The 12,738-nt window shown below is 36.0% G+C and overlaps 1 protein-coding gene across 2 annotated transcripts in view; it reads right to left on the bottom strand.

Annotated features, from left to right (window-relative positions):
* Positions 1 to 12,738, bottom strand: part of LOC150096359 (AP-1 complex-associated regulatory protein-like) — a 171,339-nt gene that overhangs the window by 8,342 nt on the left and 150,259 nt on the right. For both annotated transcript variants that reach the window (XM_090409375.1, XM_090409376.1), the window contains exon 8: positions 6,587 to 6,695. In XM_090409375.1, the coding sequence (XP_090265501.1) occupies positions 6,596 to 6,695 (100 nt within the window). In that variant the 3' untranslated portion in view covers positions 6,587 to 6,595. The remainder of the gene's footprint in view (positions 1 to 6,586; positions 6,696 to 12,738) is intronic.

The following is a 12,738-nucleotide window of genomic DNA, read 5'->3' as shown; positions in this document are numbered from 1 at the left end:
ACAATGGTTTAGACGTGTTCCCAGTTTTTGGAGCCAGGCCTGGAACTCTTTTTCTGGAATACTCTTGAGTTCCTTTATCACATAATGCTAGATATCAGTGATGTCAGAAAATCTTCATCCTTTTAGCAGTCTTTAATTTTGGAAAAAGCCAGAAATCACAGGGAGCTAAGTCGTGTGAATAAGGAGGATGACCTAATTTGGTAATCGATTTTTTGGCCAGAAACTCTCTAACAATGAGTTCACTATGGCTTGGTGAATTGTTGTGATGGATGATCCACATGTCAAGCCAAAATTCAGGTCTTTTTCTCCGAACAGAATTTAGTCATCTTTTCAGCACACCTAAATAGCATTGTTGGTTGATTGTTTTGTCCTTGTTCAATGAATTCATAGTGGACTATCCCCTTGTGATCAAAGGAACACGGCAGCATGGTCATGAACTTGGAACGTGATGTGTGCTTTTTTCGGATGTGACGAACTCTGGGTTTTCCACTGCATGCTCTGGTGTTTTGTTTCAGGATCATACTGGAAGCACCAGGTTTCATCACCTGTAATTACTCTCAGAAAGGTGCTTATTTGCAGAAAGATCAGTCACAACTTGAATTCGCCACTGCTTCTGTTAAGATCTGAAGCACAAATTTTGCAGAAATCTTTTGCATACCCAATTCTTCAGTTAAAATTACCCTAACTGTTTCTCGATTCATTTGCAATTCATCAGTCATTAATCACACACTTAATTGTCTGTCAGACCGTATCAAATCTCACACTCTGTTCACATTTGCACCCATCATTTTTGTTTTTAGTTGCCCACTTCTGGGATCTTCATTCACATCTTGCCCACCTTTGAATCTCTTATGCCACTCAAAGAACACTTGACTTTTTCAGAGCATCCACACTATATGCAACTTTCAACAGCTCCAAGGTTTCAGTAGCAGTTTTGCTGATTTTCACACAAAATTTGATGTTAACACGTGCTGCTTCAAATTTCAATCGCACGTTTTTATGCCAATGTTTACATGCAGATCTTTATCATTTTTGCAATAACCAACTACCAAATGGCTTTATCGGCTTGAAGTTTATGCACACATTAGTTAAAAGATGTACAAGCACGATTAATCATGCGACTCCAACCAAATCACCACACAGGCGACACTATGCGGCGGTTCTGGGAATTAAATTGTCACACTTCATATATATATATTTATTTATTTTTAAACTAATTGCTTAATACTGATACCAATTACTACTTCACCCTTTCAAAATCTCTTTGGATATGCACTGTTGCTAGGATTTCTTTGCTCTGCTCTATTTCCCAAGTGTTTTTTATGAGATATTCTTCAACTCCTTCAGTTGATGAGAATGTTGCGTTGATTATTACAAGAGTGCAGAAATGATGTTACAAAAGTTTACTGTAATGCAAAATTCTAATAACCACCCAAATGACCACAAGAATAAAATACATGCTTCATATCCATATTATTTCTATAATACCCAAAGGTTATACTGACTTCAATGGACACTTCACAACCGTGTAACTAAAAGTCAAGGCCGGTTACAGTGTTTAAATGTCACATCTATTGCCTTTTTCTCCCCCTCCCCCATTCTGATAACCATCTTCTCGAAAATGTTCTGTAAGACTTGAGTGACAACTTGAAGTCATAGGGATCAAAGAAACAGTTATTATAGTAGATAGCCTGCTATAGCACTGATGCTATGGGGTTTTTTGGTGGTCTGTTTAAGTAAGTAAATTAACTATAATGGCATTTGTTATCACGAGAAAGTGATACAAATAGCAAATCTATTTATCATCATCAAATTCCTGCCATGTACCCTCAAGAGGTGTAAAGGATATGATAGTACTACATGAAAAAAATTACATCATTATTAATTTCCTATCTACAATTTTCCTCCAAATCAGTCTGTTACTTGTCAAGACTCCAACATTATCAGATCTTATATTTCTATCGTCTAAAGAACTTTGTACTGTATCAGTCCACCTATATCTTGGTCTTCCTCTGGGTCATTTTGCTGCCAACCTGGCAGAGAACACTTGTTTTGCTAATCTTTCCTCGCTCATTCTGTTTAAGTGACCATACCACCTGAAATTAGCTCTGCTAACACATTCCTGGATGCTGACAATGTCAAGTTCTTTACTAATATCCTCGTTTTTAATATGATATTGCCATTGATGCCATGTGTTCACGCCTCTAAATTTCTCAGGATTCTCATATCTGCGGTCTCTAGTTTTTGGTCAAATGTTTTACTTCTGACCCAGCTCTCAGATCCATAAGTTAAAACTGGTTTCAACACTGGCTTGTATACAGCTAATTTAGTGTTCCGACTAATTTCTCTCTTATTCTATATGAATTTATTCAATTGACTTCCCACCATACCAGCTTTGCTGATTCTGTTGTCTATTTCTATATTTAATTTACCATCTTCACTAAAAATCGTGCCTAAATAGCTGAAATGTTTTACTTGTTCCACAGGTTCTCCATTCGCAACACAGTTGACATTTTCAATGATTCTGCCTATTTTCATTGTCTTTGTCTTTTTATTGCTGACCTTCATACCATATCTATTACAACAGCTATTCAATTTAGTCAGAGAATCTTGCATACTTGTAGCAGATTTATTTAGAAGTATAACATCATCCGCATAAAGCAAAGAGCTGACATTAACATCTCCAATTTTGATATCATGTTTAATACGACTTTCCTTCATAATGTGATCCATATAGATAATGAATAACAGAGGGGATAATATACATCCTTGTCTCACACCAGATTTAACATTAAACCATCTTCCTGTACTTCCTTCAATTCTAACTGCTGACTTACAACTCAAATAAAGACTAAGTAAAGCTCGATATAATGCCCCATTGACACCATATAACTGCAGCGTATCGAATAGCTTCTGTCTTGGCACCTTGTCATATGCCTTTTCCGAATCGACAAAACTTAAATACAGATCTTTGTATATTCCCATGCTTTCTCGACTATTTGTTGTAAAGTGAAGATCTGAACCTGAGAGCCTCTATTTGGCCTGAATCCAGCTTGTTCTTCACCAAGCTTTTCTTCTGCAATTCTTCTCAACCGTTTCTCAAGTATACTTGCATAGATCTTGCCAGGAACACTCAGTAGGGAAATACTTCTGTAATTCTCTCATGCAGTTTTATTTCCCTTTTTATATATGGGTACTATTGAGAGCTCTACTCCAATCATCGGGAATTCGTCCCTCTGTCCAGGCTTTCTGAACTATGCAGTGCAGCCACTGTAAGACTTTTATACCACCATACTTCAGCATTTCTGGTCGAATATCATCTACTCCTGCTGCCTTTCCACATTTCAAGCCTTTGATGGCTTTTTCTACTTCAAGTATGGATATGTATTCCTGACTGCATGCATGGTCAGTGTTTTTTACCACTGTGCTGTCATCACTGCTTGTTTCATTTAGCAGTTTTTCAAAGTAATTACTCCATACTTCAAGGATATCTTTTTCTCCCGTTTTCATGTCACCTTTATCATCTCTAATTCCTTTTACAGCACTCTTTCCTCCATTCTTAAGTTTCTTCAACAACCTCCAGAATATTTTGCCACCTTCTTGATATTTATTTTCTATATTCTTGCCAAAGTCCTGCCATGACTTTTGTTTAGCTAGTTTTACACAGTGTTTAGCATTCTTGCATTTGTCTCTATATTCTCTAAGAGCACAAGCTGACTTATTTGACAGGAACTTTTGATATGCTTTCTTCTTTTCCTTCACTGCCTCTTTAACTTCCTGTGCTCACCAGGGAGTTCTGATTTTTTTTATCCTTACAGACAACCTCACCACATGCTTCTCTGGCAGAATCAATCAATGTTTTCATCAGAGTTTGCAACTGAATCTCCAAGGTTTGATTCCTGTTCTCAAACTCTTTCATTTTTTTTTCAATAATCTTTGTGTATTTTAGTCTACAGTTCACATCTGGGAGCTGCTCAACTTTTATTCGCTTTAAAACTTTCTTACGTGTTATTCTTTTCAATATGAAATTCAATTTTATCCTGCTCAAGACTAAATAGTGATCACTTCCAATTTTAAATCCTCTGTACACTCTGGTATCCTGCACCAGGCAGAAAACATCACTATCAACAATAATATAGTCAATGAGACTTTTCTTATTCCTAGCCTCTTCTCTCCATGTGAATTTGTGCACATTTTTATGTTGGAACATGGTGTTAGTAATAACCAGTCCATGTACTGAGCAGAAATCCAACAGATATTTGCCATTATTATTAGCTTTGCTCTTTTCTCCAAATTTTCCCAAAATATTTTTGTATGTCTCACAATCATTTCCTACTCTGCTATTTAGATCCCCAAGAAGGACCAACTTTTCCTTTTTCATTGTGTCAGTTGCTTTTTCTAAAGCCTCAAAAAATTCCTCCACGTCTACCTTAGTAAAACCTTCTGTGGGACCATATGCACAAATAAGTCTCATTGTCCAGTTCCCCATTTTCATATTTGCCCACATTACTCTACTTGAGACTGACTGCCATTCAAGAAGATTAGCCTCGTATTTTGTGTTGAATACTATGGCTACTCCTTCTTTTTCCTTTATTTTCATTGCCTGAATATAACATTTTGTATTTATTGCTCAGAAAGATCTCACCAGTTTTGGTCTTTTTTGTTTCAGTCATCCCTATTATGTCGATCTGGTACTTATCTAATTCCTCAGCTAGCTCCATTTCTTTGCCATTCAGCCTTCTTTTCTATTTATTTATTTATTTATTTTTTTTTTTTTCAGCCTTGATGAGTGCAATGTTTTGCAATGAGATAATGAATCTTTGTTTCTGGATCACAGTTATATTAACATAATTATATAAACATAATAATATATAAAACATTCCTCTGTATCGAGCCTTGATAAGACCCCATCTAGACTACTGTGCCCAGATATGGGTGCCAAGGTTTCTTCTTGATGGGGAGGAGGTGGAGAGGATCCAGAGATGAGTGACCAAGATGATAGCAGGTCTGTGGAATGAACCTTGTGAGAACAGATTGAAGATTTGTGGGTTGCAAAAATTGGTCGATAGGCAGAAATGGGGTGATATGATTGAGACATTCAAATTATTGAAGGGTTTCTATAAGATTAATCGAGAAGATATTTTTGAGAATAGGACTATTGGTGGGAGGACTAGGGGCCATACACGGAAGCTGGGCAAGAATGTGGTTAGCAGGGATGTTAGAGCTAGGTTTTTTACTTGGAGAGTGGTGAATGAGTGGAATAAGCTGCCAGAGTCTGTTGTGAGTGCTATGACCGTGAATGAATTCAAGGCGAGGTATGATAGATACTGTGTGAATGTCGAATAGTTGTTCTTGACATGATGTTAGGGCCTCCTTTGATGAGTCTGTAGACTCCTTGGAGTTGCCCGGAATAATAATAATAATAATAATAATGGCATTTGTTGTCATGAGAAAGTGATGCCAAAAGCAAATAACTTTTTTTTTTCGCCTTCATGAGTGTAATGTTTTTCAGTGCGACAATAAATCTTTGTTTCTGGATCACAGTTATAAACCTTAATCTTGTACCCCATTATGAAGCACCTCACTGAATTATTTTCAAACCAGAGTGCTGTAGAACTTCTTTGTTCACCATCTTTCTCATTACATACATTATGAAAAATGTGGTTCATTTTGTTTTAGAACTGTATCAAAGAGAACGTGCTTTTCATGATATGCTTTTCACTGGTCAAAGAACATCTGTTGTTCATTTCTGAAACAGTCACTTGAGTTCTAACATGTAATTAAATCAATGAACACTATTCTTGGCCCTCTTTCCTTTATACTTGCCTTATTTATGGAGTGTGCTGCAACAATTTTCCACATCTGTTGGACTGCTTGGCTAAGTAGACAGCTTATCTTCTCTTTAACCAACAGGCTATGTTGAATCACACTGTGGATATTTTGTGAACTACTGGTGGTAGACGATTTTCACACCATCTTGCTCAATGGAGACTTCAAATGGCTTGAAAAAGTTTTATTTTGGTCTGGGACAGGTTTTTGGATAGCTCATCCATGATACTAATGCACCACAGTTTATACCTTTTGTTAGTGGGAGTGACATGAACTATCCTACTATTTCTTTTACTGTCCTGATTCTGATTTACACTCATGCATAGACTGACATTTTACTGTACAGGCATTCAAAACCAAACTCTGACAAGTAGGCTGGTTAATCCTTATTTTGGGAGTGTCTTATGTCTGTAGATGTGTGTTCATAGGTCAGTTGGCTTGTTTTGAGGGATAAAAGAAACCTGAATTTCCAGGAGAAAAAAATTTCCTCTTCCATATGAGACTGCTAACTCACCATTTGATTGAAACACTTGATAAAGGCTCCTCATGTCATAGATGGGATTCAAACCCGGGTATTTCCAATAAAGGGCTCTAAACCAGCTAAGCTATGGAGGCTCGTCATTGGTACCTATGTAAAATATTCTAGGTATTTTTTGATCACATATAATAAATTTTTACCACTCAGTGTTTATTACACAAACACACACACTTTTTTAATTAAGTCCTAACAATATAAAATATACATCAGTCAACTTACAAGTTTGTGTCACCTGGTTGAATCTGTATCTTGCAGCATCCTTGCTGCCATTCTTTCAATGTCACTTATTAACTGTTCAGTTTCCATGGTAACATCTGACATATGAACACTATGAAGAAAATTGCATTACACTTATAGAAAAGTAAACTGGTGAGGGCAGTAGCAGTCAATACTTGACAGTATCTATGTTTATTTAAATTTAATTTTGTCATGTTAAAAAGCCTTGCTAGATTTAACTCATTGGGAAAACAGCTACAGGGGCTACAAAATTTCTTACCCACAAATGCCTAATATTTGTGATTTCTAGCTTATTTTGACTAAAAGACTAGGTAACCTAGAAATGTTAACTTATTTCAACAGTGTGCATGTTTTTTAAAGGAAAAGTGAGGTGAGAGAGCTGCTAGAGTGAGTGTGAAAGAGAGAGAGAGAGAGAGAGAAATTAATGAATCTAATCTTTAAAGGCACCCAGGAGAGAAAAATACATTAAACTGTAAACAAAATTTAAAATTGTTGCTTCTGTCTTCAGAAGGTTTTTACCAGATTTCATGAACACTCTGTCTCAAGTAATTTAACATATTTTAGACAGAGACAGGCCTTTCTATGGAAAAAAGAATCAGCAAACATCAATAATACACTGAATACCAAAAACCTTGAAACCTTGGAATGAGGCTTATCTTCTCCGTAGAAGCAATTTTAAATACGAACATCTTTTCAAAGAAAGTTGTGAAGCCCTTTTACACCAGCTTAATTTGAACTGGAAGACTGATTCTCATCTTATATAAATATATATATATATACACACTAGGGGGCTCTGCCCCCCCTGGCGCCCAATCCCCCGAGTTCCGGGCTGGGTAAGCTGATTCTCCATTGTTTTGAAATGTCCAACAAATTGTTGTCTCATGAAGACAAACACATTGTTGGACGTGAAACATTTCAAATTTTGGCTTATCAGCTTAATGGCTTAACCCAGCTCAAAACAATGAAGAGACAAAAATCATGACATAAAAATGTTTCAAATTTCAGCTTATCTATTTATATATATATATATATATATATATATATTTTATAAAAATAAATTTAACTGACTAGAACCCGAGAAAGTATAACACAAACCTTTAATACATCACGACTAGTTTCATCGGTGCTCCGACTTCTTCAGGTGAGAAATAAAAAACATAAGATATAAAAATAACAAGGTAAAAAACATGGACTTTCCAGCTTAATAAAAAGCAGAATAGTAACAGTCATATTTGAATATGTGACTGCGTGCTACCGTTGGCATGAGTTGAATGTGTGCGACAGCTAATTTTAGAGCGCCAGTACTGGATTACTGCGCTATGGGAATCAGGCAAATTGTAGCTTAGATTGTTGTTCAAATGCGAAGGGTCCAGAACCATTTCTTTTGATTCGATGATTCTTCTTTTGAATTCATCCTTGCATATATATAAATTAGTAGTGCGTTCCCAGTCAACTTGATGTGGCTGTTCTTCAAGGTTAGAGTTTGCCAAGAAGAGGACATGACTGGAAAGGGTGCTCGCTTGTGTTCTACTGTAAGAGATGTCAATTTCTATGTTCCTCAAGACCAAGTGAAACAGATTTATCTGTCTGGCCAAAATAAGATCGACCACAGTCGCACAAAACTTTATAAACACCAGGAAAATGCAGTTGGTTATGTTTTGGTTTTGGTCGACTCAGAAAAGAACGAAGTTTTGGCAGAGTAGTATAGTCGGTCTTTATGTTGAATTTCTTCAAAATGTTAGCTAGTTTTGGGGTAAGAGAGCTGATAAATGGTAAGTGTATATGAGTGATAGGGTTGGAATCATCTTCTTGTCGAGGATGTTGGCATGGTCTCAAACGTTTAGTGATGTTACGAGACGAATATCCATTATTTAAGAAGGTGTTTTTCAGGAAGTTAAGCTCTGTTTGAAGGTCTTCTTCTGTGGAAGTGAGACATCTTGCTCGATGGGCGAGGGTGGAGATGATGCCCAGTTTCTGAGGTGGGAAGCAATGAGAAGAACCATGTAAATATCTATCAGTGTGGGTGGTTGTTTGAAAAATTTTCAATTTTTCGGAAAACCACCCACAGTCAACCAAAACCAAAACATAACCAACTGCATTTTCCTGGTGTTTATAAAGTTTTTGTGCGACTGTGGTCGAAAATTTCTAGAAGATTTTGAAGAGAAAGCTATTTCCTCAGCTACTTTGAAACCTAAACTGTGGTTACGCTACATTGATGACGTCTTCCTTATCTGGGGACATAGTTTAGAGGAACTGCAAAACTTTCTAAACCATTTAAATAACCAACATCAGAACATTAAATTCATATTTGAATAGGGGACCGTGTGCTAGAGCTAGAGATTAACTAGACTTAACTAGAGATAATCTCAGAACTAGAGATTAACAGCATTCTCCCCTTCTTGCATCTAAAGATCAACAGATTTCCTGACTGTCTTAAATTTTCAATTTTTCGAAAAACCACCCACACTGATAGATATTTACATGGTTCTTCTCATCATTTCCCACCTCAGAAACTGGGCATCATCTCCACCCTTGCCCATCGAGCAAGATGTCTCACTTCCACAGAAGAAGACCTTCAAACAGAGCTTAACTTCCTGAAAAACACCTTCTTAAATAATGGATATTCGTCTTGTAACATCACTAAACGTTTGAGACCACGCCAACATCCTCGACAAGAAGATGATTCCAACCCTATCACTCATATACAGTTACTATTTATCAGCTCTCTTACCCCAAAACTAGCTAAGATTTTGAAGAAATTCAACATAAAGACTGACTATACTACTCTGCCAAAACTTCGTTCTTTTCTGAGTTAACCAAAACACAACCAACTTCATTTTCCTGGTGTTTATAAAGTTTTGTGCGACTGTGGTCGACCTTATTTTGGCCAGACAGATAAATCTGTTTCACTTCGTCTTGAGGAACATAGACATGACATCTCTTACAGTAGAACACAAGCGAGCGCCCTTTCCAGTCATGTCCTCTTCTCGGCAAACTCTAACCTTGAAGAACAGCCACATCAAGTTGACTGGGAACGCACTACTAATTTATATATATGCAAGGATGAATTCAAAAGAAGAATCATCGAATCAAAAGAAATAGTTCTGGACCCTTCACATTTGAACAACAATCTAAGCTACAATTTGCTTGATTCCCATAGCGCAGTAATCCAGTACTGGCACTCTAAAATTAGCTGTCGCACACATTCAGCTCATGCCAACGGTAGCATGCGGTCACCTATTCAAACATGACTGTTACTATTCTGCTTTTTATTAAGCTGGAAAGGCCATGTTTTTTACCTTGTTATTTTTATATCTTATGTTTTTTATTTCTCACCTGAAGAAGTCGGAGCACCGATGAAACTGTCATGATGTATTAAAGGTTTTTGTTATACTTTCTTGGGTTCTAGTCAGTTAAATTTATTTTTATAAATGTATACATCCCGAGTAAATCCTAATTTCAATAATATATATATATTATTGAAATTAGGTGTGTGTGTGTGTGTATATGTATGTATGTATGTATGTATATATATATATATATATATATATATATATATATATATATACACAGCAATACCTTGCATAACGAGGTTTTGAACAGTATGGTTTCTAATTTTTAACAGTAGCATGGTACTGCACTATATTACAGACAATCCAACCTCTCTACTAAAACAGTACCATAACAATTTAAATTTAGCATACCACAGTAACAGCTGTATCAATACATGCTTTTGTATTATTCAGCTCTGGTGGAACAAAGTCATGGTTGCTCTACAATTTTTTTATATTTTTTATTACATCTGAGTACCTTTTTATATGCAATTATGAGTAGGAAGAGTAAAGGAAATACAATGAAGCTTGTGAAGAAATTTGTTCTGTGAGTTTGGGGATGCACTGAGGAAGTGTTCATTATTAGTTACTGCATGCATTTCAACTGATTTGACAAAGAGTGAGGGTATTATTGATGCTAATAACAAACATAAATGATAACACTAGAACAAAAACTTGAAATTATAAAGTTTCATGAAGTAAGTTGGGGTTGGATAATCTGGCCAATTTCAATGCAAGCAGAACACAACTCTGTCTTATTTCACACAACAAAGAACCCTTCTCTTCCAGTCTTACTTTTGACAACATCCAAATCTCTATGCATGATGAGATTTATATTCTTGGGATTACATTAACCTCAAATCTCTCTTGGCACAAACATGTTACAAATATTGCCTTCAAAAGTTAGGTTTTCTATTTTACTCAAAGTGTTACTTTAACTCCAAACAACTAACTTTATACAAATCACAAAGCCATCCAACCATTGCATATTGCTCAAATATCAAGGTTGGTGTCCCAAAGCTCCCTCAAGACTTTGTATAGAAAAGGGCAGTCAGACTGATAAATTTTCCCTCACTCACTAATACATTTCAATTGCTTTCACATAGGTGCTCAGTTTCTGCTGCTTTCATCTTCTACAAATACTTCTATGGCTGCTATTCAATAGAATTAGCATCAATAATACCCTCACTCTTTGTCAAATCAGTTCAAATGCATACAGTAACTAATAATGAACACTTCCTCACAGTGCATCTCCAAACTCACAGAATAAATTTCTCCGCTTCATTCATCCTTTCTACTGCTGTTCTCTGGGAACAGTCTACCATCCATTATATTCCTTGGGAAAACAATCCACAGCTATCCAAGATAAATGTGAACAATTCTTGCCCATCTACAGTACTAGTGCGGTATAGGTAGACCAGGTTCTTGTGAATGGGTCCCCCCCCCCCTAAAAAAAAAAAAAAAAAAAAAACAGGACAAATGAATGATGAGTCATTGGCATGAACACTAATTAAGAAGAAAGCTCCAACAAAAAAAAGGAATAGCCACAGCATCTTATATGACAAAAGTGATCAATAAACATAAAAATTCATCAAGGTGTCAGTGGATGATATGCAATGTCTTTTAATGATATGAACTGAAGACCACAATCAGAAAAAAATTCCATTAAGTAACATAATAAATTAAGCCAAAGCAACAAGTCTTTTATAAGATAGAAAAAGAAAATGGAGATGAACAGGAAACTTCTTTGGAAAGTTTTGGCTGTTTTATAATTTTAAAAAGCATATGGGGATCCATAATGTTCTAATTTAAATGATGCTGTTGCTGCAACATTTCCCAATGAGTTAAAAGAAGTGATTGAAAAAAGGGAGGTTAGAAAGGGGAAACAAATTTTTAATGTCAACAAAACAGGTTTGTTTTAGGAAGAAGATGCCGTTGCACATTATTTAACATAAAAGGAAAAAGTCACAACCAGGATGTAAAATTTCCAAAGACTGTTTGTCACTTTTATTAAGTGGAAATGCATCTAGTGACTTTAAATTAAAGCCTTTGCTTGTTTGGAAACCTGAATATCCATGGGCTTGTAAAGGTGCTCTTCCTGCAATATGGTGATCTAATAAGAAAGCATGGGTAACATGACAGATGTTTTAAAAATAGTTTACAACTTATTTTTAGACAGTGCACCAGGTCACCCTTCTGCTATTTCTGACTTGCATGAAAATGTTAAAATCCTTTTCTTTCACCCAACACATCATTATTGCAACCAATATATTATGGTCTCATTGCTATGTTTAAGGCTTATTATTTGAGATGAACTTTATCTCAAGTCATAAAAGAAACAATGAGAGATGGGACCATAGCTTGGACAGATTTTTGAACACATTTTAATATCAAAAATGTTGAAAACATTGATGAATTATGGCTTGAAGTTACAGCTAGCAATAATAATAATAATATGGGGGTTTCTCCCCCATCCCTTTGGGAGGGATGGGTTGAGCCCTCCTGATGAAGGATTAAGTATATACAGGTATCCCTTGCTTAACACAGGATTTGATTAACACAGTGAAATTAATTGTGACAATCCCTTTATATATGCAGCAAGAGTTTTAATTAATGTGCCTTTAAATTTACCATGCAAAAACATGCAAGCCTCGAGGAGTGTTTCCTGTCCAAGAGAAAGAAAGTCATGAGCATGATGACGTCATTCCTCCCATTAAGTATTAAGAGTGGATGTATTACAAGCTCCAATTGTTCTGCTGTATTTACAACTTACGTTATACAGCCCATTAAGCATCTCAAAGA

Source organism: Typopeltis vanoorti, chromosome 19 (assembly GCF_054136105.1).
Source record: "Typopeltis vanoorti isolate ZY-2024b chromosome 19, IOZ_Tvanoo_1.0, whole genome shotgun sequence".
Taxonomy (NCBI): domain Eukaryota; kingdom Metazoa; phylum Arthropoda; class Arachnida; order Uropygi; family Thelyphonidae; genus Typopeltis; species Typopeltis vanoorti.
The sequence above is the reverse complement of the archived record's forward strand: the minus strand, read 5'-3'. Positions and strand labels throughout refer to the sequence as shown.